The sequence below is a fragment of the Urocampus carinirostris genome, chromosome 18, assembly GCF_059441175.1.
Source record: "Urocampus carinirostris isolate Australia breed hairy pipefish chromosome 18, RoL_Ucar_1.0, whole genome shotgun sequence".
Lineage (NCBI taxonomy): Eukaryota > Metazoa > Chordata > Actinopteri > Syngnathiformes > Syngnathidae > Urocampus > Urocampus carinirostris.
Genome location: NC_142366.1, coordinates 19,947,927 through 19,968,308, shown reverse-complemented (window position 1 = coordinate 19,968,308; position 20,382 = coordinate 19,947,927). Strand labels below are relative to the sequence as shown.

Genomic DNA, 20,382 nt, shown 5'->3' with positions numbered 1-20,382 from the left:
CTTTTGCTAAACCTGACAGGTTCATTGACCTTCATGCGCGTGAAATCTCGCCTTGGAAACACCAGAGGTTCTCACACATGCTTCATCTGTAATAGCTTCCTTCTACAGGCACTACACTTTACACTGGTCCACTAGGGGTTGCTGTAGCTCAGGGCTCACCAACCTTTTGTTATCTATAAGTGCAAATGGCTAGCTATTTTTTTATGCATTTCTTAAATAACAATCTATAATGTTATTGCTGTTATTACAGTGATGTGCAGTCAGAGAAGGCAGGTGAGAATAAGCTTTGAATGTAAATATATCAAGTTTTTATATAATTATTCAGTGTTGAAGTTCTTTATCATTTAAAGAGACAGCCTGTATTATTTGTGTCACAGTTGCCCATTGCCCCCGCCCGTTTGGCGCCAGCTGCGGCTCGTTGACTGATTAGCTTCCCTTCTATTTAAGCTCGGTACTCTCAATCACCCTTTGTCAGTCCGTCAACGAACCTCTGCACCCGCAAGGCATGTAATTTGACTCTGTCCGGTATCCTGCTTGTGTATCCCGTCTACCTCGCCCTGTTTGATATCTGACTCCAGTCTCCAGTGTTTGGTATCAATCCCGTCCATCTCGTCCTGTCTGATACCTTGCTACAATCCCCAGTATCGGATATCGTTCCTGTCTATTTCGTCCTGTTTGATATCTGTCTCCGTTCTCCAGTCTGGTATCATTCCCGTCTATCTCGTCCTGTTTGATATCGGACTCTAGTGTCCAGTGTTTTGTATCAATCCCGTCTGTCTCTCCCTGTCTAATACCTTGCTATAATCCCCAGTATCGGGTGTCGTCCCCATCTATCTCGTCCTGTTTGATTTCGAACTCCAGTCTCCAGTGTCTGTTATCGATCCCATCTGTCTCGTCCTGTCTGATATCTATCTCCAGTCACCTGTATCTGATATCAATCCTGTCAGTCCCGTCCTGTCTGTTATCGACCCTGTCGGTCCTGTATCTGTTCGTGTATCTGGTATCGATCCTGTCTGTCCCGTCCTGTTCGGTATCGACCCCATCTGTCCGGTATCTGCTCATGTAACTGGTATCGATCTCGTCGGCCTCTGGCTTCCTGTTGTACCACGCCAGACTTCTGCCTTACTTCTTCCGCTCAGTAATCGCCGAATCACTGGCATTTGTGTTAACGTGCATGACTGCCCCATTCCCGTGAAATAAAGCTTGTGTGAGAAATATTATGCATCTGGGTCCTCCTCCTGTTCTGGTTCTGACAATTTGACCACTAGATGTTACTGTATTGTCAAGTGCAAGTGAAGACGAGTGCTCAAAAGCACAATACAAACTATGGAGACTCGAACTGAAAAAAAAACCTACTCATTTTTTTCCCAGCCTTAGGTACCCATATCAAATCAAATCAAATGTATTTGTACAACACTTTTCAGGCAATAAATTGCCATTAAAAGTGTTGAATAAAATCATTCTTTGTACAATAGAAACAGTAAAGAGACAAAATACAGACACACGGATTGGTTAAAATACAGTAAAAACTGAATAAACAGTGATATAAATTCAATGTAATTTTTATTACTGCTGGAGAGTCCCGTCAGGGGCATACTGTGGGTGATGGAGTCGGCTGGGGGTATTCCTACACAGACTCGACTCGACTCTCAGACCTTTGTGACTGATTGTAATTGGATTTAGTTTGACTCAGACATTTCCAATTCAGATTTGACTTGTGTTTTGATTTTTTAACTTCAACTTCAATTGGCCCTATATTTCTTCTAACTGCGACCTAAGTTTACTCTTTCAGGCTCCGACTCGTGTTGCACTTTGTGATTCAATTTCGCGTTTGGGCCTGTCATGATTACTGATGTAACTCAGCTGTGCCCGCTCTTTTGGCGCCAACTGCTGCGGGTTCTGATTGGCTCCCATTCAGTATTTGAACCCAGTCCTGTCTGTCCCCTTTTGTCAGTCCGTCTGCAGACCTCAGTGAATACTAGGTAAGCCTTTTTCGACCCTGAGTCCCACCTGTCCCGTTTTTTGCTCCCGTCTGTCCCCGGCTTCGACCCGTTTTTGATCCTGACCATGTCTGCTCTCCTGTCCCGGCCTCTGACCTCTTTTTGTCCCCGACTACGTCTTCGCTCTTTTTCTGGCTTCCGACTCGCTTCCAACCCCGACCACGTTTTTGCTCTCCTGTCCCGGCTACCGACCCGCTTTTTCCATCCCTGACACCGCCATTGCTTGCCACGGAAGATCCACTTCCGCGTTAGGAGCATAATTCGAGTACCAGAGCGAGTTGCTTCCTGCGTCCAGCGAACACCGGAACGTGGGCACAGCCCTTTCTCTCCCTTGCAATAAAAAGTTGTGAGAAACGCAACAGAAGTGGGTCTTGTCTCCGTTCTAGTCCTGACATGGCCTTAGTGAGTGATTTCACATGCACTAAGATCTTTGTGACTCAGACTTGGACTTACCGTTAGCAACTTACATTTTCTTGGACACAGGATCTTGTGGAACACTCAGTCAATAAATTGCTGTTGAATTCCCCAAGCACAGAGACGCGAACTAGATGAAAAAGGGCTTTCGTTAGACAGGGAACGCTGGAAATTTAATTTAATGACCTTGTGTGAATACTGCTGCTCCAAACGACAATCTTCACTTCATTAAAACAATACAGAGATCAATACCAAAATCCACATTAAACTCACCTTTTGTTGTCAGCAGAATCAATAACAGCAAAATATTTATAATTTATAAATATTTATAATTAATATTTTGACTCCTCTTTCATTTCAAAATATCCAAGCCTATTTTTGTTATGATTACTTATGTGAGGCACTTGTGCCCGCTCCTTTGGCGCCAACTGCCTCGGACGTTGATCACCTCCCTGTCACTTTTTAAACCCCCGTTTTTCTGTCACCTGTTGTCAGTCCATCAGCGAACCTCAGCTCATGCTAGGCAAGCTTTTCGACCCTATTCTGGCCCCTGTCTGTTTCCCGGCTTTGACCCATTTTCTGATCTCGACCACGATTTTTGCTCTCCTGTCCCGGCTACTGACCTGTTTTTTCCCGCTGCCGACACCTCCCTCGCTCGCCACGGAAATACCACTTCCGCCTCTGAGCATTCCGCTCCCCGCGGCCAGCGATCTCCAGATCGTGTGTACAATCCTTTCCCTTCTTCCCAATATAACTAAGAGAAACTGTCATGATTGCTGATTCAGGGCACCTGTGACTGCCCAATTAGCGCCAACAGCCCTGAGCGCTGATTGGTTCAAAGACTCTTTTTAAACCCTCGGCTTCCAAGAGGAAGCTGTCAGACCGTTTGCGAACCTATGCTCCCAGCTAGACAAGCTCCATACCTTCCAACATTTTTCTGCCCTGTTTTCTCCTGCCTGAAACCTGTTCCCAACCTGTTTCTGGACCCGTTTCTGCCCTGCTCTTCCATCCTGAACCATCGACCTGTTTTGCCCTGTTTCCTGCCTGATACCTGTTGCCGACCTCTTTTCTGGACTCGATACCGCCCTTGCTCTCCCGTCCCGGCTAGCGACCAGTATCCCTGCTGCCTACGATTATCCTCGCTCGACACGGAAGTGGCACTTTCCCGTTCCTGCCACCTGCTACCCGTGTCGGATTGTGGAAGCAAGCACTGCTCTCTCTCTTTATCAATAAAACTGAGTAAACAAACACTACTGGGTCCTGTCTCCGTTTCTGGGTTGTGACAGAAACGTACGCAAGTGGGTCCTGTCTTTGTTCTGGTCCTGACAATTTTTTGTCACAATAAACCCTTGCCTCTACGAACACAATGTCAAAATAACAACAGCCCATTTAAAAACAAAGTCATGAAGATAGCAGGCAGTAAATATTTACTCCTAAACGGGGAAAGCTCCTGTTTGTGAATGCAAACCACATTCCGTTTCAGATTTGCTGAATGCATAAACAAGTGTGTGCTTTACTTAAGTGCTCTTCACTCCACCTTAAAGGTGCAGTTGATCAAAGGATGTCTGCACAGCTTCCGAGTGTCAAAAAAAGGGGGAAAAAAAGCGGTGGCTGTACATCTAAGGGGGGTCGAGCAGGTGAGGAACTGAGAGGGAATATTGTTTGAAGTAAAAACCTTTTAAGTGGATTCAAATAAGGGGAAAAAAAGCTCTACATGACTGAAAAGTGCCCTGATTTCAACTTCCATTACTTAAGGGAACATGCAGAGTCTAATTTATTTAAATATTAACTGATTAATTCTGGTTCCGATTAAAATAGATCTGACCAGCATCAGTATGTATTTTCGAAGTTCATTTGATCCCCTTAGGATGTTTATGTCTGGTCCGCGGGCCAGATAGAGCCCGTTATCAAACTTTCACTGGCCGGTGCCCTCTGTCTTTAAATTAATAATATGTGGGCTGCCAATAATGTTGACCACAGTGTAAAAAAAAACCTCTACAAAAAAAAAAAATACCCCCCAAAATTATATATACAGTGCATCCGGAAAGTATTCACAGCGCTTCACTTTTTCCACATTTTGTTGGTTTCCTCCAAACATGGCGCCTGGTAATCACACCAAAGAGTTCAATCTTTGTCACATCAGACCAGAAAATTTTGTTTCTCATGGTCTGAGAGTCATTCAGGTGCTATTTGGCAAATTCCAGACGGGCTTCCATGTTCCTTTTACTAAGGAGTGGCTTTTGTCTGGCCACTCTACCATACAGGCCTGATTGGTAGATTGCTCCAGAGATGGTTGTCCTTCTGGAAGGCTCTCCTCTCTCCACAGAGGAACGCTGGAGCTCTGACAGAGTGACCATTGGGTTCTTGGTCACTTCCCTGAATAAGGCCCTTCTTCCCCGATCGCTCAGTTTAGAAGGCCGGCCAGCTCTAGGAAGAGTCCTGGTGGTTCCAAATGTCTTCCATTTACGAATAATGGAGGCCACTGTGCTCATTGGGACCTTCAAAGCAGCAGAAATTTGTCTGTATCCTTCCCCAGATTTGTGCTTCAAGATAATCCCGTCTCGCAGGTCTACAGACAGTTCTTTTGACTTCATGCTTGGTGTTTGTGCTCTGACATGCACACTCAACTGTGGGACCTTAAATAGACAGGTGTGTGCCTTTCCAAATCATGTCCAATCAACTGAATATACTGCAGGTGGACTCCAATTAAGCTGTAGAAAGATCTCAAGGATGATCAGTGGAAAAAAGATGCACCTGAGCTCAATTTTGAGCTTCACGTCAAAGGCTGTGAATACTTATGTAAATGTGATTTCTTAGTTTTCTATTTTTAATAAATACAAAAAAAGTAAAAAAAAACTTTTTCACATTGTCATAATGGAGTCTTTTGTGTAGAATTTTGAGATAAAAGATTAAATTAATACAATTTGGAATGAGGCTGTAACAACAAAATGTGGAAAAAGTGAAGCGCTGTGAATACTTTCCGGATGCACTGTATATATATATCCGGGTGGCAGCGCAGTGGTTAGCGCATGCGTGGAACAGTTCTGAGGTAGGTCATGGGTTCAAATCCAGCTACCAGCCTTCCTGTGCGGAGTTTGCATGTTCTCCTCGTGTGGGTTTCTCCAGTTTCCTCCCACATTCCAAAAACATGCATGTCAGGTTAATTGGCTGGTCCAAATCGTCCCTAGGTGTGAATGAGTGAGTGAGTCGTAATGGATGGATAGAGGGATATATATATATATATATATATATATATATATCCCTCATTCCATCCATTATCCGAACCGCTTTTCCTCAGTCGGGTCGCGGGGGTGTTGGAGCTCATCCCAGCCGACTTCGGGCAGCGGGCAGGGGACACCCTGAACTGGTTGCCAGCCAGTCCAATGCACACAGAGACAGACAACTCACTCACAGAGAAAATTTAGACCGCCCAATTAACCTGATATGCATGTTTTTAGAATGTGGGAGGAAACCAGAGTGCCCGGAGGAAACCCAGGCAGGCACGGGGAGAACATGCAAACTCCACACAAGGTGGCTGCAGTAGCTGGACTTGAACCCTGAACCTCCTCACGGTGGGGCTGTGCATTAACCATATATATATATATATATATATATATATATATATATATATACATGTAGCGTAATACATGTAGCGTAGAAACAAAACTTGTATAAATGAATTCTAAGCATTGCTTCTTTTGAATAAAGGCATCTACATACTGTCTAGGCCAGGGGTGGCGAACACGTGGCTCTAGAGCCGCATGCGGAGCTTGGCCAATAAGAATGCGGCCCTGCGCCTCATCATATTTTCTGTATACTGTGGCTCTTTGCCTTGTTTCATGCTTAGTTTTTTTTGTGTGTGTATTGAGGGTGGACACTTTCCTTGAAATCAACACAAGAACAATACTTGTTGTATTGTAAGGAGAGGAGTGTGTTATGGGAAATAATATGTTTTTTTGTGTCTGTCTGTCTGTCATGGCATGTCAGTGCGTGTTGTGGCTCTTTGACTCTCACAGTTAAAAATTTCAGCTCTTTGTGTCAAACTTGTTCCCCACCCCTGGTATAGGCAATCTTCCATCACCCTTTGCCATGAGGCAAGACAACTGCATGCCTCACTCTGCAATTGCAGAAGCTCAGCAAAGTATTACATTACATACAAATAGTATCAAAAATATTCATCACAGCGGTTTTGAAAAAGAGAATCCAAAAAATGTAAAGCCAAATGGGAAGGTTCAGCACAGACTCACCTGCCTCCCCTGACTGCACACCATCGATTTAGATAGATAGAGATAGATAGATAGATACTTTATTCATCCCCGCAGGGAAATTCACATTTCCAGCAGCATCCCTTCGCTGAGAACAATACAATAATAAAGCAAAAGGAATACAATATACAAATACCCAACGTGACGTGCTAATACCCACTGTAGCGTGTTGTATAGAGTATTTAAATAGTGCTACATAAAATACACACTGCAATAAAAGTACGGCAATATGCAATGTAAGGGGTGTGGTTTAATGTGGGCCTTTACTCCGCCAGGTGGAGTTAAAGAGCCTCATGGCATGAGGAAGAAAAGATCTCTCTCTATATTTAATTTATATATCTCTGTTGGACAGTCTAGCCTCCTTATTGGACTGAACACCATAAAAAAACAACAACAACAAAAATGGAAAAAAACAACTCAGTGACACCTGTTTGCAAAGAGTTTGTTTTTATTCTCCTTGTGTTCAAGTACGGTCCTTTCTGAAGCATGGATACACAACAACACACACCAGAGCCTGAGCTTCTTCAGGTAGGATTTCTCTCGGAGAGGGGGGAACTGCAGTTTTTTCCACAATTAGAGCAAATGACTTCTGTTTATACACCACATTTTTTTAATCTTCTGCGCATTAGTGACACGGAAATCTGCACATAAAAATTATATATTTATATTTATATTCATATATTTATAGATTTATCATTCTATATCAACAATCCGTTCTAGTGATCTGAGCAAAATTTGCCCGGTTGGGGAAGCCTCGCGTGGACATTGATTCGTGCGGGGCGCACGGACACACATATGAGAGGCCGTTTGAGAAGTAATTCATACTTACTCTCACATATAACCGCAAACTTTCACTCATGCATATATATCCTTTCATACAGACACAGTCAAACAGGTGCACAAACACTACAGTACTCTCTCATAAATACTATTATACACTCATACACGGTACTATATTCTCTCACACAAGCTACTGTACTCATACACACACTACTATACTCTCTCATACATTAGATAATACCCTCATACACATGATTCTTTACTCTCAAACAGATTACTGCACTCACTTCTATACCCTCTCGCAGTAAATATACATTTTAAAAGACTCTCGTACTCACATCACTATACTCTCATAATTACAAGATTCTCTTACACACGTTACTATAATTTCTCACTCATATTACTATACTCCCAAAAACACATTACTATACCCTCATACTCAAACTACTATACTCTCTCACTCATATTACAATACTCTCATACACACATTACTATACTTTCTCGCTCAGTTTACTATATTCCCATAAATATCTCTCACAATACTACTGTACTCTCATACACATATTACTCTACTCTCTCTCACATACCACTATATCACTTATACACACACTACCATGCCGTCTCACACACACACTACTATACTCTCTCACTTATTGGGAGCAACTCGTTTGACTCTGAATGTTATAGTAGATATACACACAGATCAGTGTACATGGCCTTGGTTACCAAAAGTAATCAAAGTAGAACAATTCTGAGAGATGAGGTGATCATCCCTAGGTGTAAACAATACCTGTAGTGAAAGCAATTGTAATGGTTTGTAAGAAAGAATAGTCCTGTGTGAAATAGTTTCCTGGTGTGTGCGGGAGTATAGTAGTGTGTGTGTGTGTGTGAAAGAGTGTAATAGTGTGTGAGAGATAATAGTAATGTGTGTGTGAAAGAGTGTAATAGTGTGTGAGAGACAATAATAATGTGTGTGTGTGTTTGGGTGTGTGTGTGTGAGAATATAATAGTATGTATATGAAAGCATAGTAGTGTGTATGAGAGTACAGTGGTATGTGTGAGACAGTAAAGTAGCGTGTGTGTGTGTGTGTGTGTGTGTGTGAGAGTATAATAATACTATGAGAGAGTATAAAAGTATGTATAAGAGAGAATAGTAATGATTGAGGACTGTGTCTGTATAGTGGTATAGTACGTGTGAGAGTATGATGTTATATGTGAGAGCAAGTACGATTTACTTCTCAGACCGCCTCTCACACACACCAACACACCCGCACAACTTCACACATGCATGCATAAATAAGCTCACCTGGGTAAAAGTGTCTATGCACAGGTCACGCTTTCTTCAACAGACATGCACGCAAACACACTCGCTCGCCTGCAAAGTCGAAAAAAAGTTACCCACAATGCCTTGCAGGTTCCGGATCAGCCATGAAAAAGTGACAAAACAGCAAAGCAGGACGTCCAGTGTCCGAAAGGGGTTCTTTCCCGTTTAGTTTACAATACTGACTCGAGTGTGGATGTTCCTCAAGCTTCCCAAACGCAAAAAGAGGGCTCGGAAATCTTTTTTTTTTTTTTTTTTGTAGGCAGTGAAGAAACAATTCCTCCAACAAAAAATGGGAAAGTTGCGACAAACACAAAAACGGGAAAGCCAGGATTGTGCCCGCTTGATGGAGGTCTGTTCCTGATGCTCTTATTTTACAGTTTTTTTGTTGCTTTTTTCTCGTGTTTAAAAAAAAAAAGTAGAAAAACAGGACGACATTGCTTTAAAATAAACGAAGTGTACACAAAGATAACGTTGCGTATTGCATTCAAAACAACAACAAAACACTGTTTACTTTTTCTCCATTTTTACATGTTTTTTGGGCAGGGGGGTTATTTTTGACGTTTGGTCGATTCAAAGGGAGAGCGTGTATTATTTGACCACTAAATGTTGCCGTATTTTGTCATGGATTTTTTTCGTGCATTTTGTCATTTACTTATTTTCGCATTTGGGTTGGTCATGGTCAAAAAATTTTTTTTTTTGCTACTTTCTCGTTTTCTTTGCTTTTGTGTATGTGGTTGTCTTGCAGTCGGTCAACCTTCTCGAGGGATATGACCAAGGTAGATGGATAGATAGATTTTGTCACGAATTTTGACCTTTATTTGACATTGTATTTTTCGTGTATTTTATTATGTATATTGTCATTTATTTTGTCAAGTATTTTATCATGTATTTTGTCGCGAATTTGGTCATTATTTATTTTGCTAAGTATTTTGGCATTTACCATTTTCAGTATATATTTTTTATTATGCATTCCGTTGTGTATTCTGCCATGTGTTTTGTCGGGTATTGTGCTAAAATGCACAAGTGGAAGAATACAAACCAAAAAATACAAGACTTGTCATTTGTAAATCATTTACAGATTTGGGTCATTATTATTTCGTTATTTTGTCGTGTTTTTTCTCATTCATATTGTCCTGTATTATGTCATCTATTGTATCGTGTATTTTATCGTTTATTTCATTCTGTATTTTTTCATGTATTGTGCTACAATACACAAAGACTTAAAGTGAACAAAATGCATCATTTTAAATGTATATTTTTCCAGGTTTTTGAGGTTTTTGGCCAACTATAGCAGAAAGATGGCAGACACTGATGTCAGCTCCCTTTCTGTGAGGCTAATGTTATGTAGTATAAATGATAATTTCTCAACGTATAAGCATTTTGAAACATGCATATTTATATGATAGCTCATGTACTTTTATGTATTTGAATCACGAGGTTTTTTTACCAGCAGGAGGAGCTATATAATGCACACTGCCCCTTTAATATTTTTCTTTTTTTTGGAATATTTTTCTGTATTTTATTGTTATTGTTAGTTATTTCCCTTATTTTCCATTTTATTTCCAGTTTGTGGTTATATATTGGGGTATCTGAGCGCAAACAACAATACAATAATCCCTCGTTTGTCGCAGAGGTTACGATCCGAATACAGCCCGTCATGTGCCAAATACGTAAATTAGAAACCTTTAGATTTTTAACAATAATACCGTTACATGGAAACTTAAGAACACATAGGCTCACATATTTGTTTAATTAATCAAAGTACTGTTAAAGTGTTTGTTTATGTATTATCTGTTTTTAAAAATGGCTACTAAGCTGTCATATTAATAAGCAGGGAGACCGTTGAGCCAATCAGATTGTAGAACACAACGCACAATGCAAATATGTGAAGTAGGAAACCCGTGGAAATTAAACCACATCATAGCGAGGGATTACTGTACCGTATTCACATTCAGCCTTTTGAGAGCTTGAAAAACACATGGCAGTGCTACTGTTTTATGTTTCATTCTGATGTGGGTTTAGGACACTGAGGAAAAACTGGGAAAAAAAAATCTAAAACACGAATTTTTTTTGGTAATTAATGCAAAATATTTCCTAAAAGTAAAAAAAAAAACAAGTGAATAAATAAAACAACATCATTTTTGTTTAGTTGAACGGAATGCAATACGCTCTGTAATAAGGCAACGACAACAAACTAACCAGAAAGCAATGCTTTTCTGCTCATCCCTCGTCTATTCTCACACTTGCAGCCCCAAGAAATCGTTTTGGGTTCCCCCTCACTCGCTCCTCCCTTATGGAAGACCAAGCTTGCCTTATGTAGAAATTAATGCACAAATAAGTATATACAAACATATGCCATAAAAACAAAATAAATTAACATATAAATAATCATGTTAGACCTAAATATACGACGTGGAAGACAATTTTTCATATATTTATGCATTTTGTCGTGTTTTTGGTCTGGGATTTATTTTGGAATTCATTTTGTCATGTATTTTGTCACATATTTTTGTTGTGTATTTAAGGCGCATATTTTTGCCGCTAATCTATTTCCGTTATTGTTTTTGTTGCTGTCAAGATTACAGATTAGCATCGCCTGTGCCCGCTCATTTGGCGCCAGCCGCTGCGGGCCACCTGATTGGTTTCCTGTCCTTTTTTAAGTCCAGTCCTGTCACTCTCCGGTTGTCAGTCCGTCAGCGAACCTCTGTTGTTACAAGGCAAGCATTTTGACCCACCTGTCCTGTTTTTGCACCTATTTTTACACCCATCCGTTCCTGATCTCCCCGTTTGTCTGCGGCTCCGACCTGTTTTTGATCCCGACCACGTTTGCTCTTCCGTCCCAGCTTACGACCCGTTTTTTAACCCGACCACGTTTTTGATCTCCTGTCCCGGCTATCGACCTGTTTTTCCGTCATTGACACCGCCATCTCCCGCTTCGGAAGATCCACTTCCGTATAAGATCCGATTGCGTATCAAATATTCATTAATATTTTGTTGCATATTTTTGTCGCATATTTATATTCCTGTTTGTTGCTTATTTTTGTCCCTTTTTTTTAGACTTAAATTATGTCGCGTTTTTATTTTATAATATATTTTATTTATTTCCTATTTATGCTGCGTAGTCTGTCACCTATTTTCGTCTGGTATTCATATATTTATTTTTTGTCCGATATTTTTGTTGCATATTTATTTAATTTAAAATGAAATGAAATGATCTGCATTTATATAGCGCTTTTCAAGTCAATGACTTCCCAAAGCGCTTTACAATGTGCTCCACATTTCCCAATAGCGGCCTTGCAGCCATGTAAGGCGCTAACCTGCTTATTGGGGGTATTAGGGGTTCAGTGTCTTACCCAAGGACACTTCGACATGTAACACGGACGAGCCGGGATTCGAACTGGGATCCCTTGATCCCAAGACGAGCGTTCTACCTCCTGAGCTTTTGCCCCCCTATTTAGTTCTTGTGTCACGCGTATTTCTCAGATATCCATTTATTTTTGCATGTTAATTTAATGTAGTTCTTTTGTTGCGTATTTTTGTCGGATATTCGGTTACTCAAATGAAGGGGCGAGTCAAATTGGCTGAGCTTTTCACTCATTGGTTGTTCAACGAGTACAGCGATCAACTGCAATGCCTTTCTTCCCCAAGTATCAGCCAGCCATCGAGGGGATCATTGATTAACTAATAGGTGAAAAGCTTAGCTGATTCGACCCGCACCCTCATTTGAATTAAATGTTGTTGTGACAAAATACATGCCAAACTAAATAACCTTGAAAAAATACAAAATACGCAACAAAATACACGACAAAATACACATCAAAACACGTGCCGAAAAAACAAAACAAGATGCATTAATGAATGAGTAAATTATTTTATGCCATATATCTGGTATTTTCTTGTTTATTTTTTGCTTTCAAATCAGGTTGCAACAAACATCACATTAAAAATGAACGAATCATCTAAAAAGAAATAAAAGATTCCAAGAGACCCAGGCCGTCCCCAAAATAAATTTGGACGCTTCTTCCATGAATCATTCTAAACAAATTTTCAGAGCTTGCATTATTAAAAACTATCATTTAAGTGTCCATTTAGAAATCATCACTTTGTTTTAGTTGACAGTTTCTGAGGGTTTTTTTCCCCATGCTTTTCCTCCTTACAAGAATACAATGTGTAATTCCATAGAAATAGCACAAGAGATTGAAGAAAGACAAATTCCGGAGCACGCATGAGAAGCGTCCTATATTATAAGACTCAAGAAGAAGGTATTACAAGATTTATGTGTTCATTAATTTATATGGCATATATTTGTAGGTATTTATTTATACACTATTTTCTACATATAGCAGGATTGGTCCTCAATACTACCCTGTGCCTTATTTGTTTGATACCTTGGTCCGTTTTGTTCCGCCCTCTCACCTTGCACTCACTCAGTTGAGCTTGGTTGAGAATAAAGACAAAAACTGAACGGTGGCGGAAAAAAATAAAAAGAAAGGAAAGAAAAATGCATGCACATGCATTGTTTGTCATGACATGACTGAGAGCAGAAAGAGTCCTTACCAGGGTCAGTCAAGACTACTATGCAAATTGTGTGATTGTGAAAAATAAAATAACAAAATCCCAGCCCACACACAGAAAGACTTTATAACCTTTCAGTGGAATTAGACCCAGGAATCAGGCGAGGCGGGATAGTGGCTGGTCTCGTAGTTGAGTTCGCTGTAGGGCCTGGATGCCGAATAGAAGTCTACATAGTTGCCGGTGGACTTGAGGCCCAGGTGCATGCGGAGGTCCTCCCGAGGGTCCCGGGGTGGTCCTGCGCTGTTGGGGGGCTGCTGAGGTTGGGTCTGAATGGCTTGGACCTGCGGCTGGGGCTGGTTGGGGGGCGGTCCCTGGTCCTGGTCTTCGTAGTAGGTCTCGTCGAAGCTCCTGCTCTGGCTGTGTGGAGGCGGCTGGGGGGGAAGAGGCTGCGGGAAGGATGGAGGGGGAGGATAGTGATCGTAGTGATCCTTTAGATCTTTTAGAACTGATGCCGGGCTGTCCTGTTGCGGTTGCGGGGGGACAGTGCAGGGCAGCGTAGGCGCCTGGTGAAGATGCGGTATTTGAAGGGGAGGGGGTTCGGTTGAAGGGTGGTGGGAGGTGAGGTGATGGTGGAAAAAAGGATTTCAGGTGGTATTGATAAACAGGACAAGAAAGGGTAGGGAAAGGGTTGGTGCCACATGCTGCATTTTCATTTTAGCATGCACGATCAAGGTTCAAAATTTGCTGTCCATTCTACGACATTAACATACCTGTCAACCTAAACCAATTGCTCCCCTCATTAACCCATAAGAAACCTTATACACACAATGCAGCACCGACAGTCCAAGAAAAATTATTTGTGGATAAAGGCTCTGACAGTGGTTCACAGTGGTTCACTGGAGCCCTACAGCCGTTGGGCTTTGTGAACTTTTAAGGACTGATATATTTCAACTACTTTTTAATTCAAATTTCTTGTGGAGTTTATTTTTATCGTGTTATGTCAATTGTAGATTTTGTAGCCTACTTCACGTTGTCTAACAGATTCAATGTACTTTTGTAAGAGATTTCTTGATTCAACACGTGTGTTGGAAATTAACTCTGGGTATGGGTTGTGGAATTGAACACAGCTTTCTTAAAACAGTGGTTAGTCACAGTTACTTTCTGATTTAATAAGGTGGTCAATTACTTTTTCACATAAGGACAGATAGGAATAAGTGTTTTTTGTGCCTTAATAAACGGATATAACACTTTCAAACTGCATTTTGTATGTCCTTGGATTGTCTCTGCGTGATGAAAACACGTGTGAAATAAGGAGAGAACTTATAAGTTCACAGGTTAACATTAATAAAAGAAAGCAGCACTTGTGTGCCCGTTTGATCATTTATCTTGGCCTTACTATTAAATGCATATAAAGGGGGGCTTGGATTTTCCAAAAAGAAGACTAGATATATAATTCTCTATGCAACACAGGAGGATTTAATATCACCTGTATTCTACAGAGGTGTAAAGTCAATCATTTCATGTTTGTTACTCTGTTTTGCAGACAATAAAAACTGCTTATCTTTGTTTCTTCAATATACAAAGCAGGGAATGATATGTAAATCGTTTAGTCCATTTGTATTATTGAAACCCTGCAAATGTGTTTGCTGAAAATCCTGTGGCTGTTCATTATTTTGACTACTATTGCACACAATTGTTTGCTATTTTGTCCCACTTTTTGTTATTCAAGGTTATTTCTCACTGATGTTTCTTATTCCAACTGTTATGCATTATTTACATCATTGTCGCTGTTCTTTGATGTCAACATTAATTAGGGCTTATCTGCTTTTTGTAACCTAGGGGAGTTAATAGAAAGAAAGAGCTTGGGGGATGACCTATGGAACACGTTAGAATTTCTTATCTCAGGGTTTGGAACAGTCCTCTCCTGTTACCATTGCAGTTTCAAAATTCAGTGATGTCTTCTCTTCTTTTTTCGAGTGTCTACTTAACTATAAACAAATATGAAGATTTTTTTTTTCATCTAGGAAAAAGTCATTCAGTGCCAGTGAAAACTTTTGGTATCAAAGACATCAAATTGTCAATGCTGATTCTTAACTGTAAATTGAGTTGCATTAAGACTTCCATGAGAAACTGATTTTCTTTTTGGCAAAAATGCTAAATTTTGTTTGTATTTTTAGATACACCCCATATGAGCATCATTATTCAATAATATTGTGCATTTTGTTATATTATTGTGAAAGTTCATTAAAGTCAAGTACGCTGCTCCACAATCATGTGTTTGATAAGTAATCAATTCATTTTATGAACCGCTCATCCTCACTAGGGGGTGCTGGAGTCCATCCCAGCTAACTTCGGGCAGTGGGCCTGGATTAATTGCCAGCCAATCACAGGGTACCTCATAATCGGCAGAGAGAATAAAGTTTCAATACAACAATTTTCAAATGTATTTATTTATTTATTTATTCAAAATCACAAAATAATTAAAACATGAGCAGAAGTTTAATAAAATTATCATATAGTGTATTCCTTTGCAATCATGGTAGAGACCTTTTTAAGGAAATAACCATGAAAAGGAAAATTGACAGTGATATAACCATCACCCGTTTCACTAAAACTAGTCTTTTTTAAAAATATTTAGTGAATAAGATATTTGAGCTTTACATAGTTTGTTGCAGGCAACCACTCCAATCAAGCTTTAATTTAGCACTGATGTTTGTTAAAAAATTAAGAATTACATTATGTTAAAATCTTACATAAAAGTGCTCTGTCGTAACCCTATAGAGCAGGGGTCGGGAACCTTTTTGACTCAAAGAGCCATAAAAGCAAAAAAGATTAATTTTATTTTGGGAAAGAGCCACACCATATATTATGAGACAAATTTACTAAATTGCTAAACCGGCGCCCCAGACAAAAGCTAAGTCTTCAGCACATTTATTTTTGATGATTTGATAAAAATTATGAAAAGAGAATAATGCCAGAGCCCCTGTCCCAAATTCAACAAACATACCACTTTAAACTTGTCTCTTTCTTGCAATTACTCAAGATCGGTTAAACTCCTTTTGACCCTTTTTTTTCATACATATTGGTTTCAAAACCAGATGCAAGCATTTATTTTGTAAAAACGTCACAACATTCTGAGAATAGGGAGCCTTATGTGCTTACCTTTGGCGAGAGATGGGAGGGAATGCTTGTACTTTTTGCATAGCTCCACCCATCCCTCCCACTCACCCAATCAAATGACTAAGTTCTCTTCCAGTGTTTTGGCGTATTTACAGTTCTGTGGATTCATCATAAAGTATCTGAACACTGAACACAGATTATATAGTGAACTTTTAAATAAAGGATTCTTTAGCGTTGTACAGCCAAAACGAGTTTTTTTTCCCCCTTTTTTTGTGTGACACCTTGACTGTAAATTGTAGTGAAAAATTTGCCCTATATATACTGCGAAGTGTTACGCTCGTGTTTAGCTTTGGTTTTGCTTTACGTGTACTTGAATAGGATTGACAACTCCGGTTTTGAACAAGATGGAGCAATTTTGCATGCAATCAAATTGGTCTCTGAGCCACAGATACTCATAGAAAGAGCCATATATGGCTCGCGAGCCATAGGTTCCCGATCCCTGCTATAGAGTAAGCATAACCCCATTTGGCAATGTTAACGTTAGTTAAAGTTATGTGGTTTTTTGAAATCAATAATAAATGTGCAACTTCCGTGTTTTATGTTTAGTTTGACGGTAAAACTTCTCCATGCAGTTCAATTTAACAGCTCTGAGTTTCATTCGTGAAATCAGTTGACTTCAAATACTGTTTGCTTGTGCTACCGGGGAGATAATGGATACTTGTTTCCATTTTCGTTTTATTTTGTGGTCCTTCAGTTTTCATTTGCATCAATAACGTCTCGTTGTTAGAAGAGAACATAATAAAATGGAAAAGGGAGGCAATTTAAATCGAGGACTTTAGTCCAGCTAATTTACATTTTTTGGACCAGGAGTCACTCTTTGAAGGATTTGATGAGAGTGAGACACTCCAATTCGATCGAGTTTACTTGACAGCATATGCCTAACACGAAGACATGCAGGACGTGCAATTCGGCAGGGGGTACAAAACAAATTCAACATTTTCTAATGGACTGTTAGCTCACCTGGTTTGGCTTGATATCATCACTGGCAGTCAGGTATGAGTTTCGGAACAATGTTGATGTTCCACAGGACACTTGAAAGTGGAAAACAAAAGCCACATTTTAGATATACTTTTTCATGTTGTAGGGATTTTTCTAGCTCTAATTTTGAAAAAAATCGTCAGTATTGAAACAAATTATTCTTTACTGCAATCAGTTTACAAATTTGCCTCTAGGTGTTGCTTGTGGTCCAACATAAACCTTTTTTTCTCTGAAGGATGCCAGAAATTCCTAAACTGATAAAAATATAATTGCACGATTAATTTGAGTTCTTTGAGTTCTGATATGAACTAGCGATCCCCCCAAAATGGAATCAATGAACCCGTCTGTTTTAAAATAAAATACACAATTTATTAACACAGAGAATCAATAAAAGAAAAAAATGTAATATTTTATACTATATTTGTAATATTTGACCAATAGTTGGCACCGAAAACCAGTGCCACAGAGCACAGCGTAGCAGCAAGTTGCCAGCCAAATATGACGGCGACCTTAGGACCTTTCTCAACCAATCTCTTTTTTCAACTTCAATTTCAATGGCTTATCCTTATTTACCCATGAATTCAATTATTCATAGCAACATTTGTGTGATGCCACTGATGCCACTTCACTCCTTTAGAGAGTCCAGCATGAAACACAATCGCCACCTGGTGGCCAAAAATAACACGATAGAGATCAATTACTTATTTTTCCTTGCTTCTTTTCAAATGTTTATTATTGTTTGACTAAACAATAAAGTCATTGCAGAGACACCTGCAAGCAAAACGGCACTTTATTCTTTTTAAAGAGACCAACATAAAACAAAAATGCCACCTGCAAATAAAATAACACAACCCAATTCAATGACTTCTTTTTTTGCTTACTTTCAAATGTTTAGTATCATTTATCATATAATTTAATTAATTATTGTGACATTTAAATACATACTCGTTTTGAAGTCCTAAAGACAAACCTATCGTGGACTCACCTGCCATGCCGTCTTTCCGGGACGTGTGTTCGCTTTTGTTGCTATGGAAACCGGCATCAGATGCTGTGGAGTCGTAGTCAATCTTGCGTTCTTTCAGACTCATCATCTCTCTGGGAGAGGCCGGAGCGCTCGCTACACGTGGAAAGAGGGAAAATTACGAGGACAGCATGAGGAATCACACCTCCATGTGGCTAAATATGTGCAGGCATTCTGGACGACTAAACATTCCAGTGACGTACGGTGATGTTCGTGTCGAGTGAGGCACAGTCAGATTTAAAGATAATTGAAGGTTCATTTATTCATAATTTGATAATACTATCAATAATTTTAATGTTCGGTGCTGAGGTGTGCGCTAAATCAGAATTCTTGGTCTCACTATCGCCTTTTGGATGAGGCAAGAGAACTGCATGCCTCACTGTGCATCTGCAGAAACTCAGCACAGCAATACGTTTAATACTGGTTCTTTTAAATAAAAGCACCAAAAAAGAATTAAATCTCTAAAAAATATACTGAATAGGTTGACTTGCTGTTAGCTTGCTACACTATCAGAAATTATTTTGTTTAGATCTGAGGAAAATCACAATACTTGTTCTCAATATCCCCTCTACACTGGGGCAAGATAATTGCGTGCCTCACTTGCCATCTGTATAGATACATATTTCTTAATAAAAATCAAAATAAAATGTGAAAGTTCAGCAATTTTGAAACTCAAAATCCCCAAATTAAGAGGTTGAATGAGAAAGAACTTCAACCCCGAATATAAAGTGAAAAAATAAATATTTGAACACCCTGCTATATTGCTATTTCTCCCACTTAGAAATCATGGAGGAGTTTGACATTTTCATTGTAGGGGCAAATGCACTGTGAGAGAGATAAACTAAAAAGAAAAATCCAGAAATCACAATGCATGATTTTTTAACAATTTATTTGTGTCATATAGTATTTGAACACCTGAGAAAGTGAATGTTGATATTTGGTGCAGTAGCCTTTTTTGCTCTTACAGAGCTCAAACGTCTTTCACCAGGTTTACACACATTGCAGGAGGGATCTTGGCCCACTCCTCCACACAGATCTTCTCTAGATCAGTCAGGTTTCTGGGCTGTCGCAGAGAGACACGGAGTTTGAGCCCCCTCCAAAGATTTTGGATTGGGTTCAGGTCTGGAGACTTGCTGGGCCATTCTAGAACCTTGATATGCTTCTTACGGAGCCACTCCTTCGTTTTCCTGGCTGTGTGCCTAGCGTCATTGTCGTGTTGGAAGACCCAGTGTATTACCTACAGTGGTCACTGCTCTTCTCAGGTCATTGACCAACTCCTGTCGTGTAGTTCAGGGCTGACTCCTCACCTTTCTTAGAATCATTGAGACCCACGAGGTGATACCTTGAATGGGGCTCCACTCCGATTGAGTTTGAGCGTCATTTTAGCTTCTTCCACTTTCTAATGATTGCTCCAACAGTGGACCTTTTTTCACCAAGCTCCTTGGCAATTGCTCCGTAGCCCTTTCCAGCGTTGTATAATTTTGTCTCTGGTGTCTTTGGGCAGCTCTTCGCCATGTCACAAGTTAAAGTCTTACTGATTATATGGGGTGGAAAGGTGTCTTTATGTTGCTAACAACCTCAAACAGGTGCATCTAATTCAGGATGATACATGGAGTGTAGGTGGACTTTTAATGGGCGGACTAAAAGGTCTTTCAGGGTCAAAATTCTAGACGATAAACAGGTGTTCAAATACTTATTTGCAGCTGTATTACACAAATAAATTGTTAAAACAATCATGCATTGTGATTCCTGGATTTTTCTTTTTAGTTTATCTTTCTCACAGTAAACATGCACCTACAATGAAAATTTCAGAACCCTCCATGATTTCTAAGTGGGAGAAATAGTTTTTAAAATTTTATATTTCCATGAAGACAAGTGAGGCACAGCCTCCCATGCCTCTCCTGA

The 20,382-nt window shown here is 39.9% G+C and overlaps 1 protein-coding gene across 4 annotated transcripts in view; it reads right to left on the bottom strand.

Moving 5' to 3' along the window:
• Nucleotides 1-12,898: 12,898 nt before the first annotated feature.
• Nucleotides 12,899-20,382, bottom strand: part of ctnnd2a (catenin (cadherin-associated protein), delta 2a) — a 464,623-nt gene continuing 457,139 nt past the window's right edge. For 3 of the 4 annotated variants that reach the window (XM_088322042.1, XM_088322044.1, XM_088322043.1), the window contains exons 23-25: nucleotides 18,442-18,573; nucleotides 17,439-17,509; nucleotides 12,899-13,861 (exon numbers count right to left, since the gene is read on the bottom strand). In XM_088322042.1, coding sequence (XP_088178168.1) covers nucleotides 13,442-13,861; nucleotides 17,439-17,509; nucleotides 18,442-18,573 — 623 coding nt within the window. In that variant the 3' untranslated portion in view covers nucleotides 12,899-13,441. The remainder of the gene's footprint in view (nucleotides 13,862-17,438; nucleotides 17,510-18,441; nucleotides 18,574-20,382) is intronic. The other variant, XM_088322045.1, reaches the window with a different exon arrangement.